This window comes from Schistocerca serialis, chromosome 1 (genome assembly GCF_023864345.2).
Source record: "Schistocerca serialis cubense isolate TAMUIC-IGC-003099 chromosome 1, iqSchSeri2.2, whole genome shotgun sequence".
NCBI classification, from domain to species: Eukaryota; Metazoa; Arthropoda; class Insecta; order Orthoptera; family Acrididae; genus Schistocerca; species Schistocerca serialis.
In genome coordinates, this window is record NC_064638.1 from 787,220,711 (window position 1) to 787,240,518 (window position 19,808).

Below are 19,808 nucleotides of genomic sequence, written 5' to 3' on the forward strand. Positions count from 1 at the left end.
GTGAAATCAAAGTGAACTAGAAATTAGAATATAAATGGAAAACTTGGTTTAGTTTAGAGAGTTACATACTGGCATTCAGCGGGCAGAACAGAAGAAACAATGACCGTGGAGTCAGCGAGTTCCACATAAGCGGGCGCTGTCGATTCAGCCGTCAGGGCATCGCCCGACCGGCTCACGTGTTTCTCAGTTGTCGCTTGTGAGCAAAGGCCCTCGCCTACATTCCAAGAGCCAATGACCGACGTCAAGAAGATTCTTCGAGAAGCTTTTCAACGTGACGGAAGAGGCAATGACCGGCTCACGTGTTTCTCAGTCGTCACATGCGATCAGAGGCCCCCGCCTACATTTCAAGAGCCAATGACCCAGGTCAAGAAGATTCTTCGAGAAGCTTTTCAACGTGACAGAAGAGGCAATGGCCGTGAAGTCGTTCACCTCCAGTGAACTGAATAAATACGCGAGACGCGGTGGGCCCGACAGTTGAAGACAGAGGAAGACAGATGAAGACAGATGAAGACAGACGGAGACGAAGACGAGAGACGAAGGAAGAAAAGAAGAGTAGCAGTAGTTTTCAGTCAGTTTCGGTGCTGAAGACCGTCATGCAAGAAGAGACTGCATCATGCACAGACGCACCAAGTCCGCCGCTGTAATGGAATAGCAAGCAGCAGCCGCGGCGCCAGAAGACAGAAGTTAAAAGGTATTGGAAGTCTGGTTTTTACATACCCGGGTGACTCGTGAGGACGGGAAGGAGACGGCCTCACATCAGTAGTCACCTGTGAGCTGGGATGAAGAGCTGACAGCCGAAGACTGGCAAGCTGGAGTCCGTGGTTCGAGTCCGCTACACTGGCCTTCTCCCGCCGCACCGCTCCGCTGGCCGACGCAGAACACACGCGGCCGCTTAGAGACGAGAAACACTGGGACGCCGCACCCAAGGTATCATCCGATGCACGATTTCGCTCGCAATAATTAAACGGGCCACCTCGCGCTGCGCGTCTCCCGTCAGCTGGGCGAGACGGCGACACGAGATTCACACCGCTACGCGTAATCAGACGCCGCCGCCGCCGCCGCTGCCGTAGCAGAAGATTCACAAACGACACAGCTGCCGCTCTCCGAACCAGAACGTCCCAGTAAGATACAGTTGTACGAAACTTTCAATAAAAGTTAACTTATGTAAAAATGATGTTTCATTCGACCTCATACCCGAGCCAAGGAAGAACCCACCCTGCCCACATGTTGTTACGAGAGAAAAGTTAATTTATTTAATATTTTCACCCTGACAGAATGCTTTAGAATGCTCATCCTGACAAATGACAGCATCAAAAGAGAAAACACAGTTACATTGAGTGACAGAAGTGTCACATGTAGTAACACAACTGTTACTTTTGGGTGTCAAAAGCCGTTTCAGTTATTACAGTCGGACAGGGTAGCAGCAATCCGATGCTACTTGTCGATGATGCTGTGATGTAGTGGAAAGTATCACCATTTGGCGAATGTAGGAGGATACTTAGACAAAATTTCTTGTTCATGTGACGAATGGATGTCAGCTATAAATGTATAAAAATGTAATTCAATGCGGATGAATAGGAACAACAAACCTGTAATGTCCGAATACAGCATTAGGAGTTTGTTGCTTGATACAGCCACCACGATTAGAGACCTAGGCGTAACATTGTAATGCGATAAGACATGGAATGAGCATGTAAGGTTTTTAATAGGGAGACCTTTAGAATTGTGTGGTTCATCCGTAAAGGAGACCGCATCTAGGACACTAGAGCGACCTGTTCTTGAGTACTGCTCGAGTGTTTGGGATCAGTGCTTCTTCGGATTGAAGGAATACCCCGAGGCAGTTCAGAGGCGTGCTGCTGTATTCGTTATCGGTAGGTTCGAACAACATGCAGGTATTACAGAGATGCTTCTGGACTCAAACTGGAGAGGAGGAGGAGGCGGAGGAGATTAGTGTTTAACGCCCCGTCGACAACGAGGTCATTAGAGACGGAGCGCAAGCTCGGGTGAGGGAAGGATGGGGAAGGAAATCGGCCGTGCCCTTTCAAAGGAACTATCCCGGCATTTGCCTGAAGCGATTTAGGGAAATCACGGAAAACCTAAATCAGGATGGCCGGAGACGGGATTGAACCGTCGTCCTCCCGAATGCGAGTCCAGTGTGCTAACCACTGCGCCACCTCGCTCGGTCTCAAACTGGAGACCCTGGCGTGCAGTCGACGTTGTTTTCGAGGGACACTGCTGAGAACATTTAGACAAACTGTATTTGAAGTCGACTGCAGAACTGTACTGCTACAGCCAACGTACACTTTGCGTAAGGACCATGAAGATAAAGAGAAATTAGGGCTCATATGGAGGGATACAAACAGTCGTTTTCCCCTTGCTCCGTTTGCATGTGAAACAAAAAAGGATATGACTAGTAAGTGGTACAGGGTAGCCTCCGGTATGCACTGTACCCTGGCTTGCTGAGAAAGTATGTAGATATAGATATAAAAGATGGTATGGTCGTTGGAGAAAGAAAGTTTTAACGTTATCCGATGCTCTCACGACGCAGCTAAATAACAACACGGAGTAACAGCAATGGAGTAATGTATTATATCTGTCTACTGTGAAAATGCTGAATATTATATGCTTACCGTCAGAACTGAGAAGTGGTAACACACTGCGCAACGAAATCGTAGTATTCATATCGTGCATATACGAATTCCACGAAGAGCTCTGAAACTGATCATTCATCACGTCATCTGGTATGTAATATGTTCTCGGTTGTTTAACTGGTTGGTTCAAATGGCTCTGAGCACTATGGGGCTTAACTTCTGAGGTCATCAGTCGCCTAGAACTCAGAACTAATTAAACCTAACTAACCTAAGGACATCACACACATCCATGCCCGAGACAGGATTCGAACCTGCGAGCGTAGCGGTAACTCGGCTGCCTAGAACCGCACGGCCACACCGGCCAGCGTTTAACTGGTATTATTCTTGGAGCAGCCAAATAGTAGCTCTAATAAATCTTCATATTATATCATACACGATGTACGCGATTTCCGATTTAGTCTATTCTTGTGGCTACGTGATGCATGTTCATCAAAGATAAGATTCAACATTGTTCTAATGGCAATGCGCACGATAGAACTGTATGTTCGTGTATCACTCACCATCATACTGTAAACTGGATCACGAGCTCCAATACAGTTCACAGCAACATCTCCCACATAGAAGTAGGTGTCCCATCAGCCGGAATCTTATCTGTCGGCAAAAGTGATTGTTCGCTCTGATTTTTGACGTACTTCGTCGTTTAGCAATGTGTACTGCAAATCACCAGCAGTCTAAGCCACCCGTTTTGATGTTTCAAGCGCCCACTGGTGCGTTCCAGCGTTACTACTAATGCCTGTATACAGTGAGGTATGTCTCGCACGGGGATTTCTGTATACCATAGGGAGCTGTCAGCTTAAAACTACCAGCTCTTCACTCTTCAGTCTTTGCTAATAGTGACTAATGAATTGACAATTGATCTGCTGAAACGATTAAACGCCGAAAGCCCTGTGCCTGTGTAACTTCTAACATGATGTTCCATGCATCTGGAAAGCACATACCAAAATACATTTATACCGGACATGATGTCCATCACGTCACGCTGACGAGCAGTAAAACCTCTCACGAAATCTCTGTCACGCTACTTACAGAATCACACTGAAATAAATGGGAAATGAAGAACACTTCGATAGAGTGAGAGCTAGCTAATACTTCAGTATTTCCAACGATTTGACATACATTCATTAAAAGCTCATCCTCACCAGAGCTTTTTTTCATCCAGAAAATAATCATTCCTGCCGATGAAAAATGGTATCATTACGTGACTTTCGGGCGTATTTAACGTTACTGATACTTTCTAGGAGAAGGATGTCCTTGTGCAGGTTACAATAATCTTTCGGATTTTGGAAAAGGTGGAATCATTGGAATTAATGTCATAGGAGCATCAGACCGACAAATCACAATGATTGCTGGCCAGTAGTGAAATAACGAACGATGAACTTACGACAACAGTGTGGGAGGAAGAGAAGATACAAAGGTCTTTACAGAAGGACTACAGCACGAGATGATCGTAGTAGTCTTCGAGTGGCTCTTAGGGGTAGACGGACGACAACAGCTGAAATTGGGAAAGATGTCACAAACAGAAGGTCATAGTTGGAAACATTAATGAAAGCTGAGTCGAGTTCTCAAGTTCCTGGATGGCGTTTACCGCGGACTCTATACCATGGACTACAGAGACTTGCATTACATGGTGAAGAGTCACATGAACAGCGATTCTCCAGACTCATACCTCTCCAACTCCTGTAGACGGGTGCCATGGGAAATTCCAAGAGGATTGACAGTTGTTGTCATACCCTCCGGGAACAGGGTAATAAACGGTGTATTGTAGCAGGCTACAGCAGTACCGTACACTGCAGTTCACACCACAAATACAGTGAGGAATACAAGAATCTCTGACCGATGTGTTGTCACCCTTGATGTACCATCCGTAGAGAATGTCTGAGGTGCTGCATGAAGACAACTTTCATACCAGCCTCCTAACAACTTTCATGAACTGAGAAAGTGTTCCAAGTAGACAAGAAATTCTTTCTAGATGACCTTCAAAGGGTTTTTTGTTCCATGTCTAAATGAATGCAAGTCTGTTTTCGTGACCATGTGGGCTACACCTCATACCGATGTTAATGATCGACATCGCTTCCAAACCAAATAAAAGTTTGTAAACTGAACGTCTCCACAAAGCTTGAAAAATAATAGACAGGTGCTTCTTTTCTGCCAATTTCATTCGTTCTGTAGACAGTGGAGCTCTCACTCTGACACAACAGCTGAACTGCTGCTTGTTATTCAGTGTTTGGATGCACTTTAGTTTTCTGTTAGTAAATAAACTAAAATATATATTACAACATAAAATCGTTACATGTCATGATATGTGTAGAAAGTATTGTGGCGTAGCCTGGTTAGTCACCCCTCTGCTGCGAATGGCGTATAGTATAGAAAAATAAAGCGACGATAAATCGGTAGCAGAAAATGCTGTATGGGGATGAAAGTTATGACTGTACCTAAACTCAGCTCACGTCAGCACCGATGAGAAAAGCTAGAGTAGTCTCGTACAGAAAACACGCTAACAAACTAGAGTTCCAAATCGAAGTACAGAAACGCGAGATAGCGTCTTAAAGAAGAGGCGAATGCAGGATTCAATATCGAGATTGCAGCTATTTACTTTCATGTGACGTCTTTACCGCGAAGTAGAGACATAATTGAATGCTTAGAGCAAATTTTTCCTTTTTCTTCCGTGGTGCGTTGGGTATCTGAGCGGTCAGCATGGCATTCAGTCACGTAGAGGACGCGACCGGACTTCCTGGTACTCCACGAGATTGATTTCTCGATGGGACGCCTGGCAAGGGTTCACCTCAGCCTCGTTATACTGTCTGAAGAGCTACTTGAATGAGAAGTGGCGGCTCCAAGACTTCAAAGCCGACAGCGTCCGGGAGAGCTAAGTGCTGACCCCACATTAATCCACAGCGCATCAAAATGACGTCATTGACTGAGGATGATATGGCGATCGTTCGCTCCCGTCCTACTCGTCTGAGGCCAGAGCGGTGCAACTTTGCTTTCCTCCATCAGTCTTCTGCCCAACACTCTTTCCTCTCCTGTGCCAACCCCTTCATTTCAGAGTAGTACATCCACCCATTGTCCTCACTATTTCTTTGATGTATTCCAATCTCTGTCTTCCCCTTCGGCTGTTACCCTGTGCAGATCTCCCTAGAGCATGAAGGAAATTATTCCCTCATTTCTTACCTTATCAGTCCATTTATTTTCAACATTTTCCTATAGTACCATATGTCATCGTTTCAGTTCTCTTCTTTTCCAGTTCTTCTATAATCAATTATTCACTTCCAAACAACTCCGAGTTCATTCATGAATTTCTTCTTTAAGTTAGACGCCATATTTGATACTACTAGACTTCTTTGGTCAGCATTATACGGCGGGCAAATAATAGTGTCAGCTTTCTGCGAATTTGTCTCTATATAGCTGGGGCAGCGATGTATTAGAGCAAGAAGCAACATACTGAGAGTAACCCCTGAGATGTCTGTAGTACACTGGTAATTTACAACGATGATCCTTCAAAAAGAGCCTGAGTCTCAAAGCATTATTTTTAATTCTATCTGGAACGCCCTATTTGCTCAGTAAATGTGTTAATGTTATCGTGTGTACGACCAGTTTAGGATAACATGAAAATCAGCAAGAAATGGTATAAAAAGAGCGGGATTCTTTATGAATAGAACAGTAAAACGGAGAGTGAGTTACCACAAACAGCTCAGTGATAGTGTGATTTTCATTAGAATCGGCAATCCAACGCCAGAGGCAAGAGTTCTGGTTTACTAACCGACGTGCAGCAGAAGATATACGAAATATGTAAGGATATTGAACTAGTAAGTCAGTGTGTAAAAGTAGATAGTCTAATAATGAAAGGGGTCTGAAATGTGGTGGTAGGCGAAGGAATAGCATACGGAGTAACGGGCGAATACGGCTTTGCAGTAGCAATGATAGTGGAAGAGTACGGGTTGTCCAATAAATTTCAGCTAATAATAGTGTATACTCAGAAGGTGATATACCAGAAAAAGGCCGTGAAACACAGATTCCGACAACAGATACTGACTTAAAGCTTACACAGGGATTCTGATCAGAACAGAAATGACGAACAACAGACTGAAGTTTAAGAGAATGTTAGGGAACCGTCAATGTGCAAAGAAATAAGATACATAGGTACTGTGGAATGATGAGGCAAATTGGAAGTTCTTTATGTATGTAAATACTGAGACAGTAAACACGGTAGTAGGCAGTTAAGTTGGAGAGAACTGGCTTTACTAAAAGAGGCAAAGTTGAAAAACATAGGTGCAAGGAAGTTAAAATGCAGCTTGAACACACCCTTTATTACAAAATTTGCTGATGACATTGCTGGTGAGTGAAGAAGTGCCACGTTGGTAGCAAAATAACACGTAACAACGTAGCAAGGGCATAAGAAGCACACTGGCACTAGCTTAGGTAAAGAGGGAATTTCTGGCCAACAGAAGTCTGCTAGTATCGAACTTAGGCACAATTTGAGGAAGAAATTTCTGAGACTGTATGTTTGGAGCACTGCATCGTATGGCAGTTAATCAAGGACTACGTTAAAACTGGAGAAGAACTGAAGCGTTTTAGATGTGGTACTATAAAATGATGTTAAAAATTAAGTGTACTGATGAGATACTGAATGTGGAGGTTCTCCGAAGAATCGGTGAAGGTAGGAAGACACGAGAAACACCGACAAGGGAAAGGGACATAATGATAGGACATATGTTAAGACATCAGGAAATAACCTCCGCGGTGCTAGAGGGATCCGTCACCGAAGTTAAGCCCTGTTGGGCTGGCCTAGCACATGAATGGATGACCATCCGGTCTGCAGAGCGCTGTTCGCAGAGGGGCAGCAATCAGCCCTGTGAGGCAAACTGATAAGCTACTTGATTGACAAGTAGCGTCCCTGGTCCCATAAACTGACATACGGCCAGGAGAGCGGATAGCAGTGTACTCACCACATGCCCCTCCATATTCGCATCCAGTGATGCCTGTGGGCTGGGGATGACACGACGGCCGGTCTGTTCCGTTGGGCCTTCCATGACCTGTTCGGGCGGCGTTTAGTTTAGTTTTAGAGGGATCAATAGAGGGAAAAAACTATAGAGGAATGAAGAGACTGGAATACATCCAACAAATAATTGAGGACATTGGGTGTAAGAGTTACCATAGACGAAGAGGCTGGCGCAGGCGAGAAGTTCGGTGCGGGCCGCTTCAAAGCAGTCTGATGACTAAAAATATCATTTGTAAACAGTACTACTAAAATTTTGATGTCGAATGTCAACGAATATCTCCTGGCGTTTTAGCGCGTGTGAAGAAGTACGGAATTAAATTTGTTGATCTACTGCTCATGGTGACGAGCAGAAAGCTATGCAATTGACGTTCTCAAGAGAATATTTCCTTCCTATTAAGCAACATTGCCAGATTGGCAAGAACAAAGTTCACTATCAAAGGAACAGCGCACTTGTGTGCTGTAAGAATCAGCATGGAAGAAATATGTCATCTATCCTATGATTAATGAATGGAATTGGCATGTAAGAGCTGGTGATGGTATGACACGTCTGATTTCAGCTACCAATTTTTGCTGACGCCCAATTGACCTGGAACGTCGCGGTGGAGTCACAGAGAAGGTTTCTTTAAAGTTTTTTTTTTTTTACAGTTTTCACCTTTCTGTAGTTCAGCTTGTACTCACAACTGGTAAGTAAATATGTAACGTCTCCTTTTAAATCCCGTTACTCATGCCTGACAGGTTCAAAACAATAATGCAGCAGGTTTAACAAATTTTGATAATTTCCCCGTTATTAAAATCTTCCCAAGTTTTGTAAACGTGTATGATAACTTCATCGTCCGTGTTCGAGCTTCCACGCTTCATTTTCATATTAATACATTATTTTTCGATCCAGGGATCTATTTTTCCTCCATTTGTCTGTATTTTTTGATTTATTTGAATTTTTTTCTTTCCAGATCGATGTTCAGCTGCATCAGCTCGATCAGTCTTCACATCCTCCTTTGTGCTTCTAAAGCATTTCGTATCATGTAATCTCCATCGTCATTTATCTTGAAACTACATCTTCATTCTCTTTTAAAGCAACCATTCCGCCATTTGTCTGGAGCGATTTGGGGAAATCGCTGGAAGCCTAAATCTGAATTTGAGCCGTCATCCCCCCTTCCCCCTCCTCCTTCCCCCTCACCCTCACCCTCCCCCCTCTCCCCCCTCCCCCCAATTCGAGTCCAGTCTGATAATCATTGAGTTACCTCACTTAGATCCTTATTTTAAGAAAAATTTCTATTCCCTCCACCACTTTCGTTACTTTACTTTTGTGCAGTTCATGCAGATCGTGCAACGATTCACTAATACTAAGCTCTTTGTGCTTGACGCCTTTTAAATGTGCAACAAAGTGGAGGAGTTACTGTCACTTATCGTCGTGTGTTCTTTGAACCCTCTTTTCTCTTTGACCAATATAAAACATAAATCATTTCCACAATTAATTTTATGTATCATGGGAAAAGCCCCGGTTTACGTGGCGCGTGTCTCAATAAACTCTGCAAATTGTTATCGTTCCTCTGACTGGTTCTCACAATCGTATTCTTAAAGCAACGAGCTATTTAATCGGAAAAAGTGCCTATATAAGGAGAAATATAAATTTTGATTTCCTTCTTTTCCCCTGTATCCCTAATCAAAGTAACGGGATTGAGACGCATTTTGTTGGTTTTCTAAATAACGTGTGAGCTACCTACTTAGTAAAATCGTTATTTACAGCTATGTTCCGCAGCATTTGTAGTCAATTTTTTTTCCAGTGGTAGATTCAGCATCCTATGAATCATAGAGTAAGCTGATGCAAGGTTATGTGCCTTCTGGTGACGGTTCTATCTGTGAATAATAACGTACGTTGTGGAGGGGCTACGAAATATATCGAATGTATCTTCAAATTTCACATTCGAAAATTTGACATAAGAAAAGCTGACGTTTTCTCATTTTCTCTGGTTCCACTGCGAATTTAATCTGATGACACAACCTGCTGAAATGTGAATGTTTAATATTACTCATTTGTTGTACAATAAAATAAGATTAATATATCGTCGACACACCTATCACAATGAACTATTTTCTCGGTTTTCCAGTGAACCCGCAAAAATCTTTTCTAGTAAATTATTAATAAACATGTCACCTAATGTGCCCGCCAGGGAAAACCCAACACCACTCCATCCTCTTGGATACAAATTTCGTTCTAGAACGAGAAATAGTTGTATGCAGTTATGAACTCTAGTAGATATACTATTCATAAACTTATCTAGACGTTTCTTTTATACTTAGGGAGGTAAGTTTTAATGCTTTAAATAGTCTCTGCTGGCGTAATTTTTTATGAGGGTTTGATATGTCGAGTGACACAAATTTCCCGCTATCGCGAATCTATTTTCATTTGGTATCGACATGGCAAAAATTATTTGTGATGAACGGTACTTATTCTCATTTGTGTAACGTTCCTTAAGGAGGGATCACGTGGCTGTACAATGAACATTGCATTTCACATACACTGCCTGACATGAAGCACCTAAAAGGAAGTTTTTCTGTATACACACTGACTGTCAAGGAAGGGAAAGTGTCTAGAACAGGAGGAAACGAAACTTCAAGGTTTGAGAGGGCATGTGACGTAATGTTAGTGATTACAAAATCGAATCAAATTTGTGATGAACTTTGCAGTATGAGGTCACGTTGCACCTGTGGTCTGGATGCATGCACTGAATCGGTTGAGAAGGATATCATGTATAGGGGACAGGCAAAATATTGTGAACAGCGGTAGTAACGGAGTGGTTTTGTTTGATGGTCAGTAAAGCAAGTAAGGCTCGTGCCTTGCTGGACTGTGCGTTCAAATGGTTCAAATGGCTCTGAGCACTATGGGACTTAACATCTATGGTCATCAGTCCCCTAGAACTTAGAACTACTTAAACCTAACTAACCTAAGGACATCACACAACACCCAGTCATCACGAGGCAGAGAAAATCCCTGATCCCGCCGGGAATCGAACCCGGGAACCCGGGCGCGGGAAGCGAGAACGCTACCGCACGACCACGAGCTGCGGATGGACTGTGCGTGTTCAGTACTGCCTAGCCATCAGTATAGGTTGTTTACGAGTAGTGCAAACTTCGTATTTGCATTCAGAGGACGAGCTCGACGTGCAATGAAAGACCTAAAAGAGTTCCAAAGAGGGCAGGTTGTGGGAGCCCGATTAGCTGAAGTATCAGTAACCAAAACAGCCAACTTACTGAACCTTTCAAAAGCAACTGTTTCAACAGGCCTGACAGCTTACACAAAACATGGGAAAACATCATCGTCTAAAGATAATAGTGGGCGCAAATCAAAAGTAAATGACAGAGATCGTCGTACGCTAACACGAATTGTGTGAAAACAACATAAACCTACGCCGGTTAAAGTAACTGCAGAGCTGAAAGCCATCTTCGGGACCTCTTACGTAGCGACACTGTCCACCGAGAGCTTCATAAACGGAATATTTATGGACGAACTGATATACTGAAACCGTTAGTGACGACAACCAATGCAAAGAAGCCTAAAAAATGGTGTCAGAAGCATGAAACCTGGACGGCTGATCAGTGGAAACACGTCATATGGCCCGACGAGTCAACGGTTTCGTTATTTCCAACATTTGGCTGGGTTTACGTCTGGAGAACGCCGAAAAAAAAAAAAAGAAAAAAAAAAAGAACAACTACAATCTTCGTTTCTTGATTCCAACGGTTGAGCATGGAGGTCGAATTGTAAAGGTTCGGGCAGCCGTATTATGGTATTCTTCTGGTCCCATCATTACTCTCAAAGGCCGTATTAGAGCCAACGATTGTGTGAACATTTTAAGTGATCAGGTGCACCCCATTATTCAAATTCTATTCCTCAACAATGATGCCATATCTCAGGACGATAATGCACCCATTTACCCAAGAAGGACAGTATAATCGTGGTATGAGGAGCACGCAACTGAATTGCAGTGTATTCCCTGGCCAGCACAGTCCACAGACTTGAAATTATCGAACCTTTGTGGGCGGAACTGGAATGCAGATTCCGGAGCAGATTTTCGCCTCCCTCGTCACTACGGGCGTTAGAACAGGCTTTGATCGAAGAGTGGCATAACATTCCACTGGAGACTATACAATCATTATATGCCACTGTTCCAAGAAGAACCGCAGCTCTATTACGGGCTCCAACCCCTTATTAATAAACCATTCCCAAGTCAGTGCAGGTGTTCACATTATTTTGCCTATCCCCTGTAGTAATCGTATGCTCTCCTCAGGCAAGCTGGCCCACAGCTGTATTAAGTATCTTTGATACATGGGATAGTGGGAATGGGATTGAGTTGACCGAGCGTGTCCTACCTATGTTATATGGGATCAGATCTGGGGATCTTGCTGGCCTTGAAAATACCTCTGCATCGCGCAGACACTTCATAGAGAAGCGTGCCATGTGTGGACGAGTATTGTCCTCTTGAATAGGTGTACCGCACCACAGTCGCATGCGAGGTTCCACATGAGGATGCACGATGTCCTCGCCGTACTTTTGCGCCGTCAGAGTTCCCGCAGTCACTAACAGACGTGAACTGAAGTCTTACCCGATGGCTCTTCACACCATGCCATGAGTATTGTCCCTGCGCATATCCGAAACACTGAAAGAAAAGGAGCTCTCTGAAGGTCGCCGCCATACTCGACACCCACTGACGACGGTCAACCTGCTAGTGCAGAACTGTGATTCATCGTCGAAGCCAATGTGACGTCATTCAACAGCATTCCATGCTTCCAGTTATCGCGTCTCTCGAATCGCACCCTTGTGTGCTGCGGTATTAACGGCATCTTACTACGCTTAGGACAGTAATTCCCTAGCCTGGCTGCAATTAGTCTCCGGCTAATGATATTGCGCAGAATATTTTGTTTTATTTGAGACAACCGCATTCTTCAGGTCATAAACACTTTTTTTTTTAACACATGTTCATTTTACTTTGAACCTCATGCAAAAGATGACACGCGAATAAAACTCAGTTCTGGTGAAACCAGATGTCTTCAATAAAAAATATATTTTTTGCGATCTTGGCTTTTGGACGATGTTTAACAATTAATGCAGATCCCTTTCAATGAGAAAATTCAGTGACTCAAAATGTTGCAAGGAGTCTCGGAATGCTTGCGAAGCTTTGTAGGGTTTAGATGTGCCTGGTGCATAACACGGTGGTGCTCCTTTGTGGTGGTCAGACGTGGTGGACCGGAAACTTGATAACGAGTTTGCTCGCCCCTACGTTGCCATTCCGTCCAGCATCAGGCCACTGTCATTTACGAATGAGCCACGTATCTGGATATTGCACGATTATACCAGACGGCCATACGGAGACCCACAGAGAGGCCCTTCCCCGGGCCTGACAACACTGTCGCAAGAGTATGCGGCACCTCCGCCTCCTTCGCAGTAGTCGCTCCATATCTGACGCTGTCCACGCCATATATACCCCACCAGGTCTGGTAACAACGCTAAACACGAACAGCACTAATGCATCCTAGCGGTCGTTCAGCCTGTCATAGGGAACTTCTACTTAAATCATTTACATACGCACTGATGTTGTAGGCATGTACGAAGCTACATTAACATCCGACCACGCTTTTTGAGTGCTTCACTTTAGTTGTCAGGCAACCTTACTGAACCTGTTTTATCACTCTTCAGTACACATGAATCAAATCACTCGAGCGCTTCGTATTTGTACGTCTTCTTGATATGTCTGTGTGTACTTTAACACAAGATCCTGATAACACTACATCAGTAGCCCCATGCCAACATTAGATGTAGTGCGGCCGTACGTGTATGCTGAGTGCGATGATACGTGTGATATACAAGAGCATGCTGAAAAGTAATGCGTCCGACATTTTTATGTCAAAGATCTTAAAGATTTTCACACAGAACAAACGTTATTAACTCTCTACAGCTTTGTTCTTTACGTCCACGTATCTGCAGCCCTCTGCTGCTAGAGGTCTGAGAATTGTAGTGTGTAACATGGACGTGTGTAACTTAACTATGCCGCTGTGTGAGAAATGGAGTGCTGTAATTGTGTTTCGAATTCTATGAGCTCGACCACACATGCGTACCCTCTCCATCAGCACTACGAGTCCAAAACACACACGGCCGCTGCAACATATGAAAAAGTCCGACGCTTGCGTTCCCTGACGTCGATCATCCCCCACGAAGTCCCGACATGGCGCCATCCGATTTTCATCTCTTTCTAAAACTTGAAGAACAACTTCGAGGACTTCAATTTGGTAGTGCTGAAGAGGTGCAAGCACAGGTGAGGTTGTGGCTCCGACAACAAAGTCAGACATTCTACAGTGACGGTATCAACAAACTGGTCACTCGATAGGAGAAATGTGTTCGTCATCTGGGTGACTATACTGAGAAAAAAAACTGTACAGACATGTAAAGATGTGCAATGTTAAAAACAAAGGTTTACAAATCTTTAACAGTATTCACTTAAAAATTTGGGGCACTGGTATAATTTTGAAAACTGTAAGGTGCAAACATACTAACGGAGCTACCCCATTCAATTTTATGATGACTATGCTACCTGCATACGTAAGTGCAGTGACGGTGGACGATATTTAAAATAATAAGCACAGAGACAGAGACTTGTATGCCATACAAGTGACAAAGAGCCACGGGATAGGGATATGCACATATGGAGATGGCGGTAGTATCGCATACATAAGGAAAAAAGACCAGTGCATCGGTGGAGCTGTCATTTGTATTCAGGTGATTCATGTGAAAAGATTCCGACGTGAGAATTACCACACGGCCGGAATTAAGAGATTTGGAACGTGTATTGGTAGCAGGAGCTACGCGCATCGGACATTCCATTTCGGAAATCCACAGTCTCAAGAGCGAGCCGAGAATACCCATTTCAGGCGTTACCACTCACCAAGGACAACGCAGTGTCCGACAGCCTGCGCTTAACGACCGAGAGCAGTGGTGTTTACGTAGAGTTGTTAGTGTTAACAGACAAGCAGCATTGCGTGAAATAACCGCAGAAATCAACGTGGGACGTACGAAGAACGTATCCGTCATGACAGCGTGGTGAAAGTTGGCATTACTGGGCTGTGGTAGCAGATGACCGACACGAGTGCGTCGCCTTCCTTGGGCTTGTGACCATATCGGGTTGGCCCTAGACGGGGAAAACCGTGGCCTGGTCATATGAGTCCAGATTTCAGTTCCTAGGGTTCGAGTGTGGCGCAGATCCCACGAAGCCTTGGATGAAAGTTGTCAAGAAGGCGCTGAGGAAGCTGGTGGTGGTATCATCGTGGCGTGGGCAGCGTTTATATGGATAGGACTGATTCTCTGGTCCAGCTCAACCGATCGTTGGCTGGTATGGTTATTTTTGTCTTTTTGTAGACCATTAGCAGCGATTCGTGGACTTCATGTTCCCAAACAAAGATTAAATTTTTATGCTTGGCAGTGCGCCATGTCACCGATTTGAAGAACATTCTGGACAATTAGAGCGAATGGTTTGGCCACCCAGATCGCCCGGCAAAAATGAGTCTCAGTGAAAATTTATCGGACCTAATAGGGAATTCAGTTGGAGCAAAAAATTCTGCACCGGCAACAGTTTCGCAATTATGGACGACTGTAGAGGCAGCATGGCTTAGTATTTATGCAGGTGACTTCCAACGACCTTTTGAGCCCATGCTACATCTAGTTAGTGAGTTATGTCGGGAGAAAGCAGATCCAACACATGAGGAGGTGTTCCATGATCTTTGTCACCTCAGTGTAATATGCTATCGATAATTGGGTGTGAAGTAAGGTCGAACTTCTTACTATGTCTAACACTTAATTGACTGCGGTTACAGGGGATTTATATTGCCTCTATTTAATAGGATAATCGTTTAAGACCGAACGTGCGCAATTGTACATAGAAGAAAAGGAAGAACGACAGCTGCAGGCGGCATTGAATCATTTTCAGGTACTGACAACGCTGTTTCACAAGAGTACGCAGCATCTCAGCCTCCTTAGAAGTGATCCCTCAACATCGTAGGCTGTCCACGCCTCATATACCCCACCAGGCCTGGTAACTTGTATCCGTAAAGCGCGGAACAGCAAAGACTGGAAGCGTTAGTGGAAAAACGAGTTTAATCTCTCAACTGAAGTTCACGCAAGATCTGAAAAGAAACGCTGTCAGCCGGAATTATGCACTGAGTCCCTATCACTATCATACATCACTGTCACTTCGACTCTGTATATGTCTGCAGTTACAAGCGCTGCGTCTAAGTGCGCAGTGCTGTTCGTGGCGGAGCGTGCGCTTTTAGCTAGTCGGGGCATGCAGGAGTGAACAGACCCCCGGTGAGCCCGCTGTAGAGTAGTATGGCGTGATTCGCCTGTAGTCGGTAGGGAGCTATTTTCCCTGTGTACGGCGGCCGGCGTGGCCGGTGTTAACGTTGAAGCGGCTCAGGGGTGGTTAAGCTTGCTTTGTATTGCGGCGGTGGTGCTACTGCCTGTCGGCCGCGAGCTGAACGCCGTCTGATTCCTGGCCCCGAAACGCTGTGCACCACGGTGCGGTCATAGATGACACGGCAGTAGCCAGCCGTGGTGGCCGAGCAGTTCTAGGCGCTTCAGTCCGGAACCGCGTGACCGCTACGGACGCAGGTTCGAATCCTGCCTTGGGCATGGATGTGTGTGATGTCCTTAGGTTAGTTGGGTTTAAGTAGTTCTATGTTCTAGGGGACCGATGACCTCAGATGTTAAGTCCCATAGTGCTCAGAGCCATTTGAACCATTTGAACACTGGAGTAACAATACCAAACACGTTAGCTGCGTACTCAGCGTCAATGACCAACATAATGAAGAACTGCATTATTACTGTCTCCATCACATCACATCATAAACACCATCGCGTTTCAACACGTTTCAAATGTTGTGACACCATTTCTCGTCTCTGTCGCTGTCTGTTCCTCTGTCGTCTTGATACATGCCTTTTCAGGTATCATAAATCGTAATTTTACTTTACAGTTTGAGTTACCAAGTTCTGAGTGTCGAAGTTTTCTCCAATTCTACTTTAAGTAGCAAGACAGCGATAATGACAAGTTATTTAATAACAGAAGCATTACAACAGACATTTCCCGTATACGCTTTTGCAGTCTGTACCCGCATTCTTCATTGTAATTACCCTAGCTAGTCACCGGTTACTGCTTTTCAAAGCAGATTTTTCTATTGCTTTGCCCGCATCTCGTGGTCGTGCGGTAGCGTTCTCGCTTCCCACGCCCGGGTTCCCGGGTTCGATTCCCGGCGGGGTCAGGGATTTTCTCTGCCTCGTGATGGCTGGGTGTTGTGTGATGTCCTTAGGTTAGTTAGGTTTAAGTAGTTCTAAGTTCTAGGGGATTGATGACCATAGATGTTAAGTCCCATAGTGCTCAGAGCCATTTTTTTTTCTATTGCTTTGTATACGGGGTAGTGAAATGAAAACGAGTCAGGTGAAAAATGTAAGTAAACTCTTTATTATTTCAAACGTAATCTCCGTAACTGTTAACACATTAGTCCCATTGTGAGGTAAGTGGGTCATCGCCCGGCTAGCTGCGCGGTCTGCCGCGCTACCTCCCGAGCTTGAAAGCGTGCCGGGTCCCCGGCACGAAGCCGCCCGGCGGATTCATGTCGAGGTCCGGGGTGCCAGCCAGGTTTTCCATCTGCCTCGGCGAATGTGGGCTGGTTCGCCTTATTCCGCCTCAGTTACACTATGCCGGCGTTTGCTACGCACACACTGTCTCCAAGTAAGCGTACATGATAATTACTATACCACACAAACATTTGGGGTACACTCGCATGGTATGAGACGTTCCCAGAGGGGTCCACTGGGGGCCGCACCGCACAATAACCCTGGGTTCTGTGTGGGGCTGCGGTGGGGTGGGTGGACTGCTGTGGCCTCTTGTGGAGCTGTGAACCACTGAGAGCTATGGCGCGACGAAGCCTCTCCATCTTTTCTAGGTCCGCGGTTCAATATACATTAAACAATACACAAGTGGGTCATTGTCTTCACGGAAAAAGTTTGCTGTTGCCTGCGGAACAATGATTGTACCCAGGCGTGCACTTCTTTGTTCGAAGCAAATCGACGGGCACAAATGACTCTCTTCAGGGCTCTAAAAATATGTAAATCACATAGGGAGAGATCAGGACCATGTGGAGGATGTGTAAGGGCTTCCCAGCGAAACCTCCGCAGCGTACTCCAAGCAGCATTGACAATATGTGGTCGGGCGATAACTTTTAAAACCGTTAACACTTTACTTACTTTTTTTCCTTCCGTATTGTTTTCAATTGACTGCCCCTTATACTACCTAAGTTTCAAGCCATGCTGACACTCTAAGAGTTCGAATCCCTTTCTTAAGCATTCAGTAAGTGCATAAGCCTGCCAATACCGCCAATTTCACAGGCTCAGATGTCGGTTCTCGACAGCGGTACTTCAAATATTTGTGTCAGTAGCGCTATCGCTGGGTTGGAATCATCACTTCGCACTGGAAGTCCTCAGGTGGGCAACATGATTTCTACAGCACCAGCAATTACTGTCTAGTTTACATACCCAATCGTATTTTACCAACAGGCAGACATAAACTCAGATTGATCTCACACTACGATATCGTATCTCTCAAGTCAATCATTCATCAACATATTTAGAAAAGTACTGCCTCGTTGAGTGCGACGTAACGTAAACAAACACTGAAAAGCAGCTTAAAAAGTGTGGAAATGTCTTACGACGGTAATTTGTCTATTATATCCATATTAGACTCCCCGACATGAAGATTATGAAACAAAAATCTTCATGAACTACAACACACATTACTAGCACTTTTGATAATAACCTCCAACTACATAAAGTACATCTGAGGTTACATCGGGAATACCAAACATTCAAGTTTTACCTCCTTCGTAGAGGCGATAACGAATATCAAGGAATTTGAAGAATGAGAATACTAAATTGGGTCATTGGAGCTCCATAAAAGCAATTAATAAAGAAAATAAGTAAATATGCTTTTCGAATGATGCTGCATAATTTATTGATTTTTTGTGTTCAGTTTTTCATGTAACTTGTTTCATCTGTTTCGAAGCCAAGCTAAGAACTTCATCAACAAAAAATCTGCGTTTGTGTGAGGTAAACCTTATTCTAAAGCAGAAAATCGACCGTAAGACCCACTTACCTGAGGCCGTCGCTCCCAAGATAATACAAATCAGGAAGCTCTTCATTTTCGTCAACACTTCGCTCTGACAAGACATCAGATGAATTCCCCTTTTATACACTAAGTTTTGTTGCAATTTCAGAATTACCCGTGGCAACCTTATCTTCTGCGTAACTTCATATCTTTCTGATGACACACCACTTGTACACTCTGTAATTCATGTCATGATTTATATAATCTCTTGTTAGCTGGTGCAACTTATCTTGAAAGTATCTAGCCGGCCGAAGTGGCCGTACGGTTAAAGGCGCTGCAGTCTGGAACCGCAAGACCGCTACGGTCGCAGGTTCGAATCCTGCCTCGGGCATGGATGTTTGTGATGTCCTTAGGTTAGTTAGGTTTAACTAGTTCTACGTTCTAGGGGACTAATGACCTCAGAAGTTGAGTACCATAGTGCTCAGAGCCATTTGAACCATTTTTTGAAAGTATCTATCAATTACTCTGTCTTCCACCTTTATACTGCTCACTGAAAAATTAATCTGGACACAGGACTTCAATGTTCCCATTCTCCCTGTATATTCATTTCCTTGTAGCAGCAGCTATTCATGCTGTTCTCACACCTGAAATTCTGCTAGAGTAGTAGCGTCATATGCTGTGACAATACAACAAAGAAGGTATTTTCTTTAACAATCTAAATAGCTGTATTTAAATTGGTAGGAGTTTTAACCTATTTGAAATTTTTATTATCTCGTCTTCCTTTCTAGCATCTTTGAAAAGTTAAAACTCAGACTGAAAAACCGTGGTCCGATCGTGATTCCATCCCACGCTTTATCAAATGGTTCAAATGGCTCTACGTACTACGGGACTTAACATCTGAGACCATCAGTTCCCTAGACTTAGAACTACTTAAACCTAACTAACGTAAAGACATCACACACATCCCTGCCGAGGCAGGATTCGAACCTGCGACCGTAGCAACCGCGTGGTTCCGGA

At 44.3% G+C, this 19,808-nt stretch overlaps 1 protein-coding gene across 1 annotated transcript in view; it reads right to left on the reverse strand.

Moving 5' to 3' along the window:
* The window catches only part of LOC126433168 (trypsin 3A1-like), a 77,202-nt gene extending 58,317 nt beyond the window's left edge, over window positions 1-18,885 (reverse strand). Inside the window, exon 1 of the mRNA XM_050090447.1 lies at window positions 18,840-18,885. Coding sequence (XP_049946404.1) covers window positions 18,840-18,885 — 46 coding nt within the window. The remainder of the gene's footprint in view (window positions 1-18,839) is intronic.
* Between the last annotated feature and the right edge of the window lie 923 nt (window positions 18,886-19,808).